We start from the raw sequence: 18,900 nt of genomic DNA, 5'->3' as shown, positions 1-18,900 counted from the left end.
GAGCTGCACATGCAAAGAACCCAGCCTCCCCGATTACCAATTTGTAGCGTTACCACGCCCTGTTGTTGTCGTATCCCGTACGATTCCGATCGTAATATGGTCCAAGAGTCACGAATGAGAGCAGATAGACAAACTAAAACGGCGAGGGGAAGTGCCGCTACCACAAACAGGCAATCGCTATCGAAATAATCACTATCAGTTGCTTGAAAACTAGCTGGTGACGTGACGGATAATGTGTATCACTGCAGGTTCGTGGATTCAACGGACATGATAGGTAATGGTAATGAAAATATCCACTATCGGTTCATGGATACAACGGTAGTGAAAACTACCTATCACGGTCCGTTTGTATACAACCGACACTTATAGTCCATTTTGCATAAAAAAAATCCTTAGCTTTTTTATACGAGTTAAATCCAGAGAAACTTTACATTAAAAATGTATATCTCAAAGAGATCTAAAAACTTTGCAGTTGAAAAGTTTCAATTTTAATTGGTAATATGTCCAAATATTTAATATAAGTTCTCGGATTGGATTTGAGATGGTTGAAAAATGTCGAATGAAGACAAAATCAAAATCAAATTTATAGTACTCGACGTGGTCTACAAACTTTGTAGCCAACAACGTTTCATTGAGCTTAGTTGAAGTGTCAAAATAATAAATATAGATTCGAAAAAATGTGAGTTTAAAAGAATATCATCGGTTGTATATTCACAAGTGTTGCGTATAGCTTCAGATGCTATAGACGCTGAGAGAATGTTGAGGTTTTGAGTTCGAATTCTCAAAAGACATATTTTTCTGGGCAGTGATGCCATAATCTGGTGTAATGTACAATCATGCACAAGCGCACTACATATAAAGAGCCCTTTGGGAGTACTACTCCATCAACTCTGGCTCATTGACTCAACATGGAGTAGCTTCACACATAAGTTTCTATAATACCCTTTTAGGTGCTTCACAAACTCCACCTTTCCTCTCGGCAGGTGGATGGTTTGTCCTTTTTGGTAGAAAAAAATTGGGAGCGGAGCTGAAAAAAGATTGTCCCTATTTAACTTACCAAGCTAAGAGGAGAGATGAAGAATAGAGCGGAGCAGTCCTAAACATGCTATATAATCGTCTTTTATGTTTAGGAACTTGATCATAATACGATATTACATGTTCACCTCAGCTATCTACTTTAGATACTTTTATGATTTTATTACTTTCCACCAACTAAAAAAATTTTAGGCCAATGCAAAATGGTCTTCATAAAAAAAATTGTGTGCAGTCTCCAGATCCGTTGCTCGCTCCTCAGTGCATTCTGAACGACGCGATGAGTGCACCCATGCATCGATCCGTGAGTCACACACATGGTACGGTTTATTAAGCTGTCTAGCGTTACCATCTCGGCAAACAAAGCATTCTCTAATTTTATGGAAATTCAAATTATAAAGCTTGGACTAATATTAGGCCCGTTCGCTGGTCTGAAACTTGACTGAAAACTGGCTGAAAAAAAATGTTTCTTGCTGAAAAAAATAAAGCCGAACAAGCCAAATATGGGGTAAGCCGAACAGGGCATACATATTTGACTATGATTGCATAGGAAACTAACAACATTTATATTCGCCAAAAAAAATCAAGATGTTAAAAATATATAAAGATATATTTATAACAAGTCTGCTAGTAAATGCCAATAATTTTTGGCATTATGGAATATCGGTTAAGTTATGTAACAAATTTGGACCTAATCATACAATGGTTGTTTTTGTACTACAAGCTCGCGAAATATATAACATTTTCGGATGGATTATAGTCCAAGGTCAAACCAAATCCACTGGAGCCTATCTTTATCGGGTTTTATTTTTAGGGGAGCCTATCTTTATTTTTTAGGGGAGCTCTAACTTTATTCAAACACCATAGTAAGAGTTACAACTACATCAGGAGGATCAGCAGAAACCACACGTGTCTACTATCGATAAAAATTACAGAGCTCTAGCAACAAATGAGCGTCCGTCATTTGATCTTCGCCCTTCGAGAAAGAACTCTGCACTTGTGGAACTCTGTCTTATGTCGTGATCCCTGGAATAGGGTCCATACCTGCTATTGACCCTTGCTTGTGAAGCTCCTCACCGCGTTGGCACAGTCGCTCACTACCCGGAATGAGTGCAACCAAGACCACTAGCCAAGCTAGCCCTTCACGGCAAGCCATTGCTTCGACCACCTCCGTGTCATTATACCCTTTTCAGCACCAGGGCTGAAGTAGTGGCCATGCTCATCGCGAGCCACAGCGGGCAGCTGGTTGCACGTGCATCATGTTATGGTAGCAAATAAACTCTTGTCCATGATCGATTCGATCCAGCTAAGATCAACCTAAGGCCCAAGGGTTTGAGGAAGTCCTCCAAAGCCAAGAACCGCATGCATGCACGCACTGTGCTGCGAGGAAGCTGAAACCAAAGTTTGAGCTTTCGATGGATGCCCACTGAAAAAAACTAGTGACCTTCTGGCTACGGTAGTCACAAGCCCTTGTGTGTGGACCTAACATGGCCAGATGGCCTACGCTCGTGCCTTGTCTCAACAACTCTGTCGGGCCGATGGGAAAGTTCTGCGGTCAAGCCTCGGGCCGGTTGTTGCAAGGGAATCCGACATGCTTTGGCTTGTAGCTTGCCATTATTTAAGTTCAGAAATAGTCTCCATCCTAATAAAATAAGTAATATTTTAAATTTGTTCTAAGTCCAAACTATTTTAAATTTATCAAGTTTATAGAAAAAATATTAAGATTTATGATATTGATAGGCCTGAGCAACTGTATACGTGACAGGATGGCCTTTCGCTAGGCAAGAGTCTCGAACCGAACTAAAACTCAGAACACCTTCTTTATAAATATGATAAAAATAGTATTCAAATATGTATATTTAAAATAGGGTGTTACTCCCAAGAGCAGTTACCTCATCTTCATAAAACCAAGTTGCATATATGTGCATACTGTTTTTCAGTTGAGTATGTTTATAGAGAAATTTTACAATGGTTTGAAAAAAAACGATGTTAGATCCATTAACTTTTGGTGATGTGTCATCTAGGTTCATCAACTTTCAAACTATATTTTTGGGTCCATTAAGCCTTTTAGTGGTGTGTCATCCAGGTCCATCAACTTTCAAACTGCATTTTTGGGTCTATAACTTTTGGTGGTGTGTCATCCAGGTTCATCACTTTCAAACTGCATTTTTTGGTCTATTAACTTTTGGTGGTGTGTCATCCAGGTCCATCAACTTTCAAATTGCATTTTTTGGTCCCTAAACTTTTTAACTGATTCACCGTACGTCCATACCTCTTCGTTTAGCGAATAAATCGGACATGGCACGCCAAATAAGCAGCCACCGTGGAGTAGGTGATGAGTCTATAGCTACTCAAGATGTTCATGGAGACTTGTCTAGCAATAATTCAAATGTAGTAGCTGGTAATTCGTTAATATCCTCTGGTATTAAATTTGGGACTATTATTTTTAAGGATAAATATCACTACAGGAAACTGGCTCTTTGCCGACTGCAATTTTCTTTGCCAACTGTTTTTTTTCGACACTCGGCAAAGAGGTCCCTTTGCCAACTGGAATTTCCTGCAGTCGGCAAAGCAGGATTTGCCGACTGCCTGGCTTTGCCGACTGCCAGGCAGTTGGCAAAGAATTGCAGTCGGCAAAGGCAGGCCATGGTTGACGCCATCCACACCGTCACCTTTGCCGACTGCCACTCCGTCAGCAGTCGCCAAAGGCGCAGGCTTTGCCAACTGCCATCCTCCCTGGCAGTCGGCAAAGAATTTTTATTTTTTTTTATTTTCGATCCCAGTTTTTTGTGTTGCCTTGATACAGTAAGTACATGATAAATTCCAAGTTTGGGATCATTTTGATTTATTTTGCTATATTCCGTAGATTTTTTCTGTTTCTTTGATTTTTTTCCGGCAGCTCCAGATTTGAACTGCAGGTACATGAAATAATGGAATCCGGCCATTCAGAAAATGATATTCATGATGTTTGGAGCATGTTGAGGCCGTGTGCGGGGCCTCGCGTGAAATTTCGACCGTGTTGGTGTCGGAACACGCCGAGCCACGCGCGTGAAAAGTGTTTTTAAATTTTATAAAATCGAAACGGAGTCCGAAAATGACGAAACTTGACGACGTGTCTTGTCATCGCATGCGGAGGCTGTGGGTAAAAATTTGAGAAAGTTTCGAGCAAGTGGCGACGTCGGGTGGCTAAAACCTGGACATCTCGTCATTTTCGGACTCCGTTTCGATTTTATAAAATTTAAAAACACTTTTCACGCGCGTGGCTCGGCGTGTTCCGACACCAACACGGTCGAAATTTCACGCGAGGCCCCGCACACGGCCTCAACATGCTCCAAACATCATGAATATCATTTTCTGAATCGCCGGATTCCATTATTTCATGTACCTGCAGTTCAAATCTGGAGCTACCGGAAAAAATCAAAGAAACAGAAAAAATCAATGGAATATAGCAAAATAAATCAAAATGACCCCAAACTTGGAATATATCATGTACTTACTGTAGCAAGGCAACACAAAAAACTGGGATCGAAAATCGAAAAAAAAATTAATTCTTTGCCGACTGCCATCAGTGGCAGTTGGCAAAGAGCCTTTGCCGACTGCCAGGGAGGATGGCAGTCGGCAAAGAATTTCTGAGAAAAAAATCAAAAATAACCTTTGCCGACTGCCAGGGAGCAGAGCAGTCGGCAAAGTATTTTTAAAAAAAATTAAAAAAAATAATTTTTTGAAAAAAAAATAATAGACCTTTGCTGACTGCGTCACATGCTAGCAGTCGGCAAAGGGAAAAAAATAAAAAAAAAAGAAAAACGTCGCCTTATCCGCTCGGCCCGCCCTCCCCCCTCCCAAAATCCCGCCCGCCTGCCCCAAATAACCCACTCGGCCCGCAGCCGGCCACCCGGCTGCCCCCGCGAGAACTCCTCGCACCGGCCGGCCGCCGGGCGCACCCACCCCCAGCCCCTCCCCCTCCCCCGCGCCCTCCCCTCCCTCTCTCCCGCGCCGGCGGATTCCCCTCCCTCCTCCTCCCCGGCCGCGGCGCGGCCTCCCCGCGGCCGCGCCCCCCTCCCAGGCGGCGCGGGCGCCCTCCCTCCGCGCTTGTCCCTCCCGGCGCCGGCCATCCCCGGCGTCGCCCCCCCTCCCCCCGCGCTCCCCCCCCCGCGCTGGGCCACCCCCTCGGCCGTCCCCCCCACCGCGCTGGGCCCCCCCCCGCGCTGGGCCCTCCCGGCGACAGGAAGCAAACCAACAGGAAATCTAAACGAGCTGCAAAGACCCAGATAAGGACACGGGCCAGAGAGCAGAACCAGAGTGCAGCTCGGAGTTGGCAAAACGCAGCGGCCGCGGCCGCGGCCTCGCCCCGACCCGCCCCGGCGCCGTCGCTGCCCCGCCCCGATCCGGCGTGCCCCGCTCCGTCCGCCGTCCGCCGTCCGCGCGCCGTTCGCCGTCCGCTGGCCCTGCGTCGCCGTCCTCGCCGCGCCGTCCTCGCCTCGCCGTCCTCGCCTCGCCGCGCCGTCCTCGCCTCACCTCTCCGTCCTCGCGCGCGCCTCTGCTCCACGCGCCGGTGACGCCGTCCATGACGACGAGGGTAGTAGTACTACTAGTAGTAGTAGTTTACTTTGTTAATACCTGCTTATATTCTTCTGCATGGATTGGAAATACATTTGTGGTTGTCGGCCATCGTGCCTGACATGTATATGTGTTTGTCGGCCATCGTGCCATCTTTTCTTGCAGGTTTGGTAACCTTCCCGTACAGGGGAGGTGCTGCCGAAATTTTTCGTTCTCACTAATTGTTTTTCTTTTTCAGGAGGGCTCCCATTGGAGGCTAGCCGGAGGAGCACGACTCGGCACTGCCCCGCTAGCCTTTCTTCACCGGCACCTGCGGTATGACCCCTCTTTCCGCCACATGTAGTCGTAGGTCGCGTTACCCAGTTAGGCGTCTCCCGTCCGAAATGGATACGGTTGGAAGTATGCGTTCTTCGCATATGTATAACCGTATCCGTTTCGGATTGTCCACATTATTTGGACAGCCCGAGGATGCGCAGACGAGGTTAGCTCCCATGTTCCGCTCCCGTCCGAGTCGGAGTTTTGGCAGGACCTCCCCGTTGTTCTCTGGATACACACTCTCCCCGCCGGGACGTGTATCGGGAGAACAGCGGGGAGGTGCTGCCGAAATTCCGTCTCGGACGGGAGCGGAGCATGGAAGCTAACCTCGTCTGCGCATGCTCGGGTGGGATTAGGACCTATCCTTCACCTATTAGATGGTAGGAGCGCGTTGTAGATGCACTTGCTGGTTTTATCACATGTTAACATTGCCGCATGACAGAGCATGGGTGACCGTGAGTGGATGTACTCGGGCTTCGCAAGTAAGAGCCACGAATGGATCAGGGGGACGACTGAGTTCCTGGAGCATGCATTTGGCCCAGCTGCTAAAGGGTCGATTCGGATGCCGTGTCCCTGCAGCGAGTGCAGGAACAAGAAGAAGAAAGTAAAGGCTCAGGTGTTGAGAGATCTGTTCAAGCACGGGTTCGTTCCAAACTATACCCATTGGCGCCACCATGGTGAATACCATCCTATTAGGGACGAGGTGGTGCGACCCGTCCTCGAGGAGTATGATGGCGATGCCGGGATGGCAGACATGATGGCAGACTTCCACGAAGCACGGTTTGGCGAAGGAATGGATGTGGAGGAAGATCCGGAGGAAACCGCGAAGGCCTTCTACGACATGATGGAGTCGGCACAGAAGCCCCTTCACGAGAAGACAAAGCTTACGCAACTGGATGCCGTCTCACGCCTGATAGGGTTGAAGTCGCAGCTGGGCATTAGTCGAGACGGCTTCGATCTCGTGTTGAGCATTGTTGGGGGACTGCTTCCGGCAGATCATGTCCTGCCGACGAACACCTACGCTACACAGAAGCTCCTTCGTGCACTTAAGATGCCGTATGAGGGGATCCATGCTTGTCCGAAGGGGTGCGTCCTGTTCAGGGGAGACCTCGAGGAAGCAAAAACCTGTCCGAAGTGCGATGCCTCTAGGTTCGTGTTGGTAGAAGGCTCTGATGGCAGCATGAAATAGTCTAAGGTCCCCGAGAAGGTCGTACGGCACCTTCCTTTCCTACCGAGGCTGCAACGGCTGTATATGATGGAGGAGTCCGCGAAACAGATGACGTGGCACAAGAATGGCAAAAGATACCATCCTGACAAGATGGTACACCCGGCGGACGGTGATGCATGGAAGCACTTCGATAACATGAATCCTGTCAAGGCTATGGAGGCTCGGAATGTACGCGTAGCGCTGGCAACAGATGGGTTCAACCCATTTGGAATGATGGCGGCCCCGTACACTTGCTGGCCTGTGTTTGTGATCCCCCTCAATCTCCCCCCCGGCGTCATGTTTGAACCTAAGAACGTGCTCTTGACGCTGATAATACCTGGACACCCGGGCGACAATATGGGTGTGTTCATGCAGCCGGTGTGGGATGAATTGGAACTTGCTTGGGAAGAGGGGGTACTCACGTACGACCGGGCTACGAAGAGGAACTTCAGAATGCATGTGTGGTACTAGTATTCAATGCATGACTTCCTGGCGTATGGCTTATTCAGCGGGTGGTGTGTTCACGGGAAGTTCCCTTGCCCGACATGCAAGGCAGATGTGATGTTCACCTGGCTGGCCAAGGGCGGCAAGTTTTCTTCTTTCGACAAGCATCGCCAATTCCTGCCTGAGAACCATGAATTCAGGCTAGATGTAAAGCACTTCACGAAAGGCGTTCAAGTCACCGGCCCCATTCCGCAGGTTAAGAGCCCTGCCGCCGTCCTTGCCGACATACAGGCTCTCGAACCTGAGGAAACAGGTGGGTTTAAGGGATATGCTCGGGACCACATGTGGACTCATATATCGGGCTTGACTAGGCTCCCCTACTTCAAGGACCTTCTTCTTCCACACAACATCGATGTAATGCACACAGAAAAGAATGTGGCCGAGGCACTCTGGGCAACACTCATGGACGTTGGCAAAAAGTCGAAGGACAACGTCAAGGCTAGACTGGACCTGGAGATGATCTGTGATAGACCAAACCTGGTGATGAAGACCCCTGCGCCCGGCAGGAAATGGAAAAGGGGGCCGGCCGATTACATCCTGAAAAGGGCAGATAGGAAGGAAGTTCTGCAGTGGATCAAGACGTTAAAGTTCCCTGATGGGTATGCGGCGAATCTGAGCAGGGGTGTGAACTTGCAGACTATGAAAGTCTTAGGGATGAAGAGCCATGACTTCCACATATGGATTGAGCGGATCCTTCCTGCGATGACCCGGGGATACCTCCCAGAGCATGTGTGGCATGTCCTGGCAGAGTTGAGCTTCTTCTTCCGCCAGCTTTGTGCCAAGGAGTTGTCTCGGGATGTTTGTGTTGAACTGGAGAAGGCTGCACCTCTGTTGCTCTACAAGTTGGAGATGATATTTCCACCCGGCTTCTTTCTGTCCATGCAGCATCTGATCTTGCACCTACCGCGCGAGGCACGGTTGGGGGGTCCCGTGCAGGCCCGTTGGTGCTATCCAATCGAGAGGTGTCTAAAGCTTCTTCGGAAAAATTGTAGAAATAAAGCCAAGATTGAGGCTTCCGTGGGAGAGGCCTCCGTTCTAGAGGAGGTGTCGACCTTCACACAGGCGTACTATACTGAGAAGCTTCCCAGCATGCACAATCCAACCCCTCGTTACAACGCTGACGAGAACTCATCGATACTCAGCCTTTTCCAAGGGGATCTCGGGAGTGGAAGCGCAGGTACCAACAAGCAGTTGAACCATCAGGAGTGGCAGACTATCATGTTCACATTGTTGATCAACCTTGATGAAGTGATTCCTTATCAAAAGTAAGTTCTCAATGAGCTTGTTACCTACGCCGTCACTATCCTCCATCTATCATGGTCTGACCCTCTAGTTTCTTCCTTCTTTCAGGGAATTTATTAGTCAATACTGGAGAGGAAATAGGGCTCCTACCGAGCAAGAAGAAGACAATCTTCTTAGACACGGTGTGCCCGATTTCATCTCCTGGTTCTGTACAAAGGTACCAACCAACTAACCTCTTTCCGACTTTGTGATTCCACTTTGCTCCCCGGAGCGAGTTATGTAACGATCTCCTACCCTTGCAGGCCCGAACGGATGCAGAAATGAGCGATGAATTGAAACAGGTGGGCCGTGGCTTCTCCCGTAGGGTGAAGTCATTCACCGTTTATGATGTGAATGGCTATCGCTTTCGCACGAGAAGCTACGAGGAGAGTCGACCCAACCTAAAAACCATGTGCTGCGGAGTTCGTACGCCCGGCACGGATGGGAAGGACTACTACGGCATAGTCGAAGAGATATACGAGCTCAACTTTAAGGGTGCCGGGACTTTAGCGCCGGTGGTATTCAAATGCCATTGGTTCGATCCTGATATCACGAGGAAAGACCTTACGATAGGTCAAGTCGAGATTCGACAGGACTCCAGCTATAAAGGAGATGATGTCTACATTGTGGCCAACCGAGACGCCACGCAAGTTTATTACCTCCCATGGGCGTGCCAAAAAGACGAGAAGCTTGCGGGGTGGAGCCTTGTGCATTTGGTGTCGCCGCGCGGCAAAGCGCCTCTCCCAAACGACGACGATTACAACTTTGACCCAAGCACCGATGAGTTCTATCAACCTGAGGGGCTAGAAGGTACCTTGGAGATCGACATTGGTTTGCTCATGGGCATGGAAGTAGACAACGAAATCGATGAGGACGAGGGTGAGGAGGTGCAGGATGCCAGGGACTTAAGAATGCTTGAGCGATGGCAGATGCAGCGCGATGGAGTTGTCCAAGAGGAGGTACATGATGATGACTATGGAGACGATGAGGATGATGATGACAGTGATGACTTAAGGGAGCTCGACAATATTGATAGCGATGACGACGATAGTGATAGAGATGACGACTCCACGCCCGAGATATTGCCGTTCGTGGAGATAATTACGAGGCCATGTAATACTATATTGTTATTATTATGTTCCTTTACAAGTACTTGTCATTTATTTATGCTAACAATTTTGTTCTTTGTCATTGCAGGCACTCGGCAAAATGCCAGGCGGACGGCGGCAGCGGCCGCATCGAGCAGTACGCTCGGCGTACCAGGTCCCCCCGCAGGAGACCGCCGACGACGACGAGGAGGAGGAGGAGGTGTTGGTGCGCGGGTCGTCCAGTAGGGGGTCCCAGCCCCCCAGCGGACGTCGCCAGGCGACCAGGAGGCTGCCGTTCTCGTCCTCGCAAGGGGGGACGACGTCGCGTGACGACGAGCACGGCGGTGACGACGATGACGACGATGACGACGACGACGGCGACGACGCGCCTACACCAGGTGAGACAGCTTCGACTTCGTCAGGCGTGGCCAAGGTGTACTCGCGCGGGCCCACGCAGCTTCCTAGGGTGCGGCCGCAATTCCACCAGCGCCCGGTGATCACACCCGTGGGCCAGACGTAAGTAACCATTATTGATTTCACTACTTGTTCATATGACATGTCAAAAATCGAACTGAAGACTAACAATTGTTGTTAATGACTCGTGCAGTTCCTGGAAGATTGTGAGTGGAGCAGGTCAAGCACGCCATATCAATGGAATCCAGGGCCTCCTGATTAAGGAGTACTACCCTGGCCTTGTCAACGTCAATGGTGAGATGAAGGTGCCCACCAAGTGGTCCCACTTCTACCTCGTCGAGGAGGGTGGCGAGACCATCGCGGCAAAGATAAAGAGGGAGTTTTGGGTGAGTCTTTCATCGCACCGCATTGCTAAATAGTACGCATTCGTCGGACTTCTTGCAAAAAGGAAATGCTACATGATGTGTCTGTGTGCAGGACTTCTTCACGTGCGAGGAGGGTAAAGCGGCCCAGGCGGCGCGAGTGCAGGAGGCGGTCTGCAAAGATTGTCTCAAGGACCTGTACCATGAGGCGCGCATACAGGCCATCCGCGACTTCCACGCCAACGTGCTTGGAGAGAACATCAAGAAGCCCCAAATCCGCCAAAGAATGAACTCGAGGGAGGCTGACCTCACCCAAGCGCAATACGAGCAGGTAATTAAGTATGACAACATTCGTTCAGATTCCTTCAGTGAAACATTACACTAATCTTCTCGCATGTCAAATACTTGATGTCATGCAGGTGTGTCCGTCGTGGTGCGACAACCACAGGGAATGCTGGATGGAGATTGTGCGCATGTGGCGCACGGATGAGGCGTACGCGAGGCGCGCCGACCGTCAGGGCCGCCGCGCGCAGATGCGAGGGGTGTCACACCACCAAGGGAATCAGCCCCTCCCCCAGTTCGTGACAAGATGGGTATGCGTCCGTTCATGTCTTAATCCTTGCGCTCAATTGTCAATACTTGTAACCATGTTTGTGTTTTCAATGCAGACGTAGACGCACGGTGGGCAGGAAATCAACGAGTACACCGCGTACCTCCTCTCTCACAAGGGCAAGGCGACGGATCCGAACAACGTCTACAACCTGGAGGACGGGCCCGATGCGTACACCAACCCCACCGCCTACGAGAAGGCCACCGAGTACACCATCGCGGCTCGCTAGCGCTACGGGGAGACGTTCGACCCCACCGCCGAGCCCCTGGACACAGACCTCCTGCAGAGGTTGGGACCAGGGAAGCAGCACGGCCGCTACTACATGGCCCACAGCGCCCTCGACCCGTCCCAGGTTCCTACGCTGACCCAGGTTCGATCCACGCCCACGAGCTCCAGCGACATCCCCGTAGCGCCCCGGCGGCAGTCAGCGTCACAGGTAAGTGCCGTTTCGTTCGCCGTTCACTCGTTTCGCACCTGTACATATAATCAACACTGCGGATGTAATATTGCAGGCCCAGATGGAGGCCAAGATGGAGGAGAGGATCGCCACGTTGCATGCGCAGATGATGGCGCAACAGATGGCTTACCAGCAAAGCCTGCAGCAGCACTACAACACTCAGATGCAGAACATGGCCAGCTTCTTCCAGTCCATGCAGACGCCCGGGGCGTCTACACCGCCTCCTCTTCCAATGTTCGCTCCACCGCCTCCTCCTCCAGAGTTTTTTCCTGTGCCTGCTCCTGTCGCTCCTGGAGGGACCCCGGTGAGTATATTGACTCTTGCTTTAACTTGTGCGTCCATGCTGCAGATACTAATGACATCACTTGGCGTTTAACTTGTGCAGGTACAGTCGGCGGGTTCGAACCCGTCTCCTGGAGGTCCCGGCCATCAGATGATGTCGTATCCACCACCTGCACCCTATCCATCGTATCCACCTCCACGTGGCCCTCCTCCGACGTACTCGTGGCCGCCGGTGCGCGGAGGGTGGCAGTACGCGCAGGCGCCTCAGTTTGGTCCAAGGGGGTTTCCGTGGGCAAACCCTGGGGGCTCTGGGGGCGGAGCGGACGACGAGATCGGGGACGGCGCGACGAGCTAGGTACTTGTCGATTCTGTTATCATGTATCCACCGTATCGTCGAAGTTGTTGTCATGTATTTCTTTTCTTCGTTATGGACCTAGACTTGTTATGTTGAACTTCGTGTGATGGACGTCGACTTGTGGTGTTCGACGTGTTGGACTTCATGTGATGGTTGTAATGCACTTGTGTGGTTGTTATTGTGACATATATGTGAGATATATGTGATGTTGTGCGTTATTGTGATATATGTGGTGATGTTGGCGACAAATGTGATGAAATTGTGATATAAATGGTGCTACCAGTGCTTCTGGTGAAATTGGATTATAATTTGTGATTTTGCAGGGTTTTGATGCGAGAAAACAGAAAACAAAAGCAAAAAAAAAATTCCAGCTTTGCCGACTGTTTACAGTCGGCAAAGCTGGGCAAAAAAACCCCAGGACAGAGTCTTTGCCGACTGCAATGGGAGGCAGTCGGCAAAGAGGTCAAATCTTTGCCGACTGCAACTCCGAAAGCAGTCGGCAAAGAACATTTCAAAAAAAAATATTTTCTTTCTTTGCCGACTGCCGAGCTAGCGGCCAGTCGGCAAACAATTTTTGAAAAAAAAATTCTTTGCCGACTGCCGAGGAACCAGCAGTCGGCAAAGCCTGCCGTCAGGGCTGACGGCGCCACGTGGCTATGCCGACTGCTGGCGTGGCAGTTGGCAAAGGATTTGCCGACTGTGTGCCACGTGGCAGTCGGCAAATCCGCCTTTGCCGACCCAGGCTTTGCCGACTGCTCTTTGCCGACTGCCATGTGGCTTTGCGGTCGGCAAAGCCTTTGCCGACTGGGTTTATGCCTTTGCCGACCGGGGCAAGCAGTCGGCAAAGAGGCGTTTTCTTGTAGTGTATATTGTGGATATGGAGAAATTTATAACTATTGGACTGTCATCAAAGATATTTTATAGAGGTGCCTTATTATTACGTGGAAAGGAGAAGAAAATAAAGCCAACAAAATACATCAGTATTAATTCTAAAGAGGTGGAGATCATCAATGGAATTTTTCCAACTTGATTTGCATCCTTGCCGTAGTATTTTTATTATTTTCATGCATTAGTTTCCTATCCAGTTGTGACACACAATCTCTTATCTATTATCTAGCTTTTAGTGCCTACGTGGGTCAAATTGGTGGTTGTGTTTGGACGTGCCGTGCATGTTAGTCGAATCAGAGACTCAGGATCAATCGGTCCTAGTTGGGCTGGTGGAGTCCGAGTTTTGTTTGGATTAGGTGGTCTGCGTGCCTATACCTGTGGCCTTCGGCCTTGTACCGGGTAGATTAGACTGGATTTTATTGTGGAGTTTATTCCTCATCGAGCCGCCGCTCGAGAAACCCTAGATGGTGATCCCATCAGGTTCTTCGTATTGAAGATTATCTCTGGATGGTGATCTCGTCATGTACTCCACGGTTGCTGCTTTTTTGGCCAGCCATGTCAGATCTATTCGCTAAACAAAGGGGCATGAACCTACGGTGAACCAGTTAAAAATTGTATGGACCTAAAAATACAATTTAAAAGTTGATGGACCTGGATGACACATCACCAAAAGTTAATGGACCCAAAAATATAGTTTGAAAGTTGATGGACCTAGATGACACACCACCAAAAGTTAATAGACCTAAAAATGCAGTTAAAAAGTTGATGGATCTAGATGACACACTGTTGATGCAAAAGTGGATCTGCAAACACAAAGGGCTAATACCCGAATCGATATCCAAAGCGTGCCAGTCGATTTGACCTGCTAATCGACAAGGATGAAGATACAAACACTTTGGTCCTGACAACAGCGATACGCCCGGAAGTCACGGCCAAGAGGTGCTCACGCGGAACTCGAGAATCGCCGAAGGTCGCACTGAAACGATGCAGCTCGCCGAATCAATGAGAACTCGTAAAAAAGGAAAAATATGCAAATTGACGAAGTCGCCGAAAAGTAAGTAGATGCAAATAGGAGTAAAAATTGGTTTTGATATTGATTGATCTATCTTTTTTTTACATTGCCCCTCACTCCATATTTATACCCTGATCTAAAGAGACACAACCGAACACAACTAGGACACCAAGCCCAAATCTAAGGAAACACGTGACTCTTACATGAACCATACTCTAACAAATATAGAAAAGGAAATCAACTCCTATCTATTTCCTTGTCCGCCTTAATTACGATGAAAATCTCGCCATCTTCCTTCCCATCGGCATATCCCCTGTTTCATCGGTAGTAGTCTTCAAGTCTTCCTTCATCGGCATACTCACTGCTGCATCGGCAGTAATCTTCAAGCCTTCCTTCATCGTCATACTCACTGTTGCATCGGCAGTAGTCTTCAAACCTCCCTTCATCGGCATCAACAATAACACCTCCAACCTCATCGGCAACGCCCGAGTCTAAACCAACCTTTCCATTGACCATCACCAGCTATCGGCAACCATCTTTACAAGCTGGCTTTCATCGGCTATCAAAGTACACAGTAACCTTCCCCTCGCCGATTAGTCCACTCCGATCATTATCACGTACAAAAAAAACGGTGTCAACACATGCCCCCCAATTTCGGAGTATAAAACCATTAATGCTCCGAAATTTACTCCAGATAACGCTTGCCTTTGCCCGATTACCGTAACTCATTCTCCAAGCCAAAACTTGATTTGTTATCAAATCCAATCAAATCTAATCTTGATTCACGCACTTCAGTAAATATCGCACAATCGCCAACCACTCTTGCCTTGATTATGGTTAAGATACCGAAACAATAACCCATCGGCAAGATCTTAACATGATAATGCTGCCATTTTCAGAATTAAAATATCCTGTATCGATATCCCTTCCAAGTCATGATTACTTGTCATCAACTCATCTGTACAATCCCCTGATTATCGCGCGAACAGTTACCATATCCATCTGAACCGCCTTGACCTATATGCGCGCGACATAGAGATAAGTCCAAAATACCCTTATTCCGGGCGGCTTATAAATAGATTTCTCCGGAACCCTCATTTTCTACCTTCAACCTCCAATCCTTGGCATTCTCTCTCTCCGGCGGCGACTCCGACGAACAACTGCGCGACCTCAACCAACAAGAACCCTTCTCCGGCGCTAACTTCAAGTCTCCGGCTCGTACCTCCACCTTCCTCAAGACAATGGCCATCAACTTCGACGTCCCCGCGGTTCGCTCCACTTCCATTACCTTTTACTTTGATCTTTTTGCAAATTCATTCAGTTGGTGATTTTTCCTTTCTTCTGTTCTCTGGATTCTATAACCTTAGGAACTGCGCAACAAATTAGTTATCCCAACCGATCAGCCACACGTCCAATGCCTTGGACCAATGGGCAACCCAGATCCAACCGATCTGATCAATGCAGAGGTTAACAGAATCCCCTTTAGAGCCCAAAATTTCTCTCTGAATTTGTGGAAAGACACATTCCGATCTTGGCCCAAAACCACCAAAGGGTGGAAAGATTGGTACTTGAGGGTTAATAGATCGATGCAAGTATACTGGGCAGAACGAAGGTTAGACCAATGCATTAGGCTATCTATTGCCGATATGCAGAAAAATGAATCAATGATAATTGCAGCTGCTTATTTCTGGTCAGACACGACCAACACTTTTATGTTTGGACATGGCCCAGCTACTCCTACCCTTGCCGATATCCACATGCTTACTGGCTTGGACATCTCAACTGCCGATGAAGGCTCCATCTATGGTAGAAAGTCTGAATATAGGGTGAATACCCGCAACATCGGCGGTTGGACAGGATACATTCAAGAATACCAGAAGACCGGGACACTTAACCAGAGGGAACATGCCACATTCCTGAATATGTGGTTAGAAAAATTTATCTTCTGTGGTCGATCAGTAGGACCAACCAACGCCTTCCTCCCTGCAGCTGAACTTTTGGCTAATGGCGTAAGGTTTCCTCTTGGCCGATACCTTCTGAGCTCCACTTATCATCTTCTTCATCAAATTTCTCAGAAACTTTTGCTTGGCGAACCCATCGGCAACCTGGGAGGCCCGTGGTGGTTTATCAACATGTGGCTGAATGCCCATATGCACAAACGTTTGCAATGGGACTTTTTTGCTCAACAATTCCCACGAGAAATTGCTGAAGACTATGTGCTTGGGGATGATGAATCGGCAACACGCTCACCCCTCAATTTTGGTGAAGCCATAATTGTCCTTCCTGGAACAGAAGCCAACGAAGACCAAATCGGCAGATTCTTTCAAAGCTTCTACAATGGTCTTTCTCGTGATCATAGGGCCTGGGTGCCTTATATTGACGAAGAAAACAGATTCCCCCTTCTTTTCAACTTTGCCGATGACACTCTGAATCAAGATAATGAACTCATGATGGCTATCATCACTCCCAGGGCAATTCCAGTAAACACATTCGGCAGCGGGAAAAACACCAACATTACGTATGAATTTTACAACCCATCGGCAGTATCCCGCCAATTGGCTTTTGGGCAACTGCCAATCAAACTCTGCTTTGCCGATGTGATCAAACCCAGGGAAACAATCACCTGCGGAACAGATTGGAACAAGGTAGTACAACTCTCCCCCGATGCCGATACTACAGATGTTGATATATCCACCTGGACACCAATATCTTTCATCACCGAGTCATATAAGCAATGGTGGCGAGAGTGGAAAGAACAACTGTTCGCAACTTCTGCTCACACATATCGGCACATGATCGACCCTGAATATGCCATCCCTGACGACGCGGTAAGTTTCTTTTAACTCCCTTCTGCTTTTCCCTTCATATATCAGTAACTGATTCTCTTGTAACAGGTTAACAACCCAGCACCATCGGTGAGCAAAAGTGGGAAACCCTTCAATCTTCGGCCTGTTTCCCCAACATCGCCGATCGGCTACAACGCTCCCACCTTAGCCGCTTTGACCCACCAGAAGATTCGTACCAAGACCATCACTTCCAAGTCCAAATTGGCTACATCCAGGGCTACTCCATCGGCTGCTGCTACAACCTTGGTCAAAGCATTCAAGGTAACAACCTTGTTTATTTTTACTTATGCCGATCACAAACTGTATTAACCTTAATCATCAGGGGGTAAGAGCTGCTACTGGATCGTCATCGGCAATTCCGCCGATATCAAGCACCACTTCTTTCGATGAACCTTCAGAGGTAGCTTCTTGACTTTACATTTTATCTGTTAAATATCATATCTTACACTTGTTTTGCAGCAACAATTGGGTACATCGGCAAACGTACCAGATGTCCAAGCTTCACAGCCAACAAGTGTCGATGCCCCCCAGCCAATCGTTGCCGATGCCCAAGCAAAGCGCAAAGCTTTAACAGATACTGAAGCACAGCCAAAACGACAAAGGTCTATGCCGATCCCTACATCTGCCCCAATGTCATTGGTCATCATACCTCAAGAGCCCACCACCGATGAAGTCATAGAGGATATCCCATCGGCAAGCTCAGCCGATCCCCCACACGACATACTCCAGGTTGCTTCCTCCAGTCAAGCACAGGAAATTGCCTTGAAACAGGTAAACCGATCAACCTAGCTGATTTACAATACTCATACTTACCCTTAACTGATCTCCTTTTCTCTCTCTCAGGAACAAGATTCCCCGAACAGCCTATTTTCCTTTGCCATTGACATTTCTGACGATGATGGAGAGGAGACAAGTTCTTCCCTTGCACTGGGAACAATATCGGCAGAGACTAAATCCAAGTTGGAAACCCTCCTGAACTTGCTACAGCAAGGTACCGCCCAACTGGTAGATGACTCGGACCCCGTAAAGGCAATTTTCAAAACAATTCATGGCCAGGTCCCTGCCGATGTTGAAGAAGTACTCTTCCCAGCAGCTCATTTAGAAAGTCGCCAACTGCAATATCAACGGGCTGCTCAGCGCATTGCCGATAGAGCAGCTCAAGCTCAACTCAAAGAAGAGATGCTACAACTGAAACAAATTGCTGATGAGAAGCACAAGGGCATCGTCAACTTGCAGACTTCGGGTGCTGCACTCAAACAGAAAATCTTGGATTTATCAGCAAGGAAGATAGCTCTATTGGCTGAATTGAAAGAAGTCGATGCAGCCTTAACTCATGCTCAACAAGAAGAAAGCCAGCTACCCAATGCCGTCAAAGCCCTTCAGCAAGAAAGAGATATCCAGGCTCGCAAAGCTTTAGCCATGAAGAAAAAACTCAAGCCTGTGGAGGGTGCTGCCGATGATGATATCAAAGAAATGGAGGAAGCCGACCAGATTCGCCTGCGTGCGATATTAGCTATCCAATCCTTGTTGAACTTGTAATCTTATTTATTGTATCGGCACTTTATGAGACATTGACATCCTTGCATAATTCTAGCCGATAGTACTGTTATCGGCACTTATACTTTTATGCATCTATCCAGATACTAGGGTAATATTTCTTTAAATATTTTCCATTTAACGCTCTGGGAAA

The 18,900-nt window shown here is 48.4% G+C and overlaps 1 protein-coding gene and 1 long non-coding RNA gene across 2 annotated transcripts; both read left to right on the top strand.

The window, feature by feature from the left end:
• Positions 1 to 11,614: 11,614 nt before the first annotated feature.
• Positions 11,615 to 12,464, top strand: LOC136534495 (U1 small nuclear ribonucleoprotein C-like). The gene is made up of 3 exons (XM_066526924.1): positions 11,615 to 11,806; positions 11,883 to 12,131; positions 12,213 to 12,464. Exons 1-3 carry the CDS (start codon positions 11,693 to 11,695, stop codon positions 12,462 to 12,464), a joined length of 615 nt encoding a protein of 204 aa, XP_066383021.1. The 5' UTR covers positions 11,615 to 11,692.
• Positions 12,465 to 16,853: 4,389 nt separating this feature from the next.
• On the top strand, positions 16,854 to 17,606 carry LOC136534496 (uncharacterized). The gene is made up of 3 exons (XR_010778726.1): positions 16,854 to 17,192; positions 17,259 to 17,471; positions 17,533 to 17,606. It is a non-coding gene; the product is annotated as an uncharacterized lncRNA (long non-coding RNA).
• The last annotated feature ends 1,294 nt before the right edge of the window (positions 17,607 to 18,900 follow it).

This window comes from Miscanthus floridulus, unplaced genomic scaffold (assembly GCF_019320115.1).
Source record: "Miscanthus floridulus cultivar M001 unplaced genomic scaffold, ASM1932011v1 os_2000, whole genome shotgun sequence".
Taxonomy (NCBI): Eukaryota; Viridiplantae; Streptophyta; class Magnoliopsida; order Poales; family Poaceae; genus Miscanthus; species Miscanthus floridulus.
The sequence above is the reverse complement of the archived record's forward strand: the minus strand, read 5'-3'. Positions and strand labels throughout refer to the sequence as shown.

Coding starts and splice junctions, on each gene's coding strand:
- LOC136534495 (XM_066526924.1), top strand. CDS start 11,693: ATGGCCCACAGCGCCCTCGACCCGTCCCAGGTTCCTACGCTGACCCAG. Junction 11,807..11,882: donor GGCGGCAGTCAGCGTCACAG/GTAAGTGCCGTT, acceptor GTAATATTGCAG/GCCCAGATGGAGGCCAAGAT. Junction 12,132..12,212: donor TCGCTCCTGGAGGGACCCCG/GTGAGTATATTG, acceptor TAACTTGTGCAG/GTACAGTCGGCGGGTTCGAA.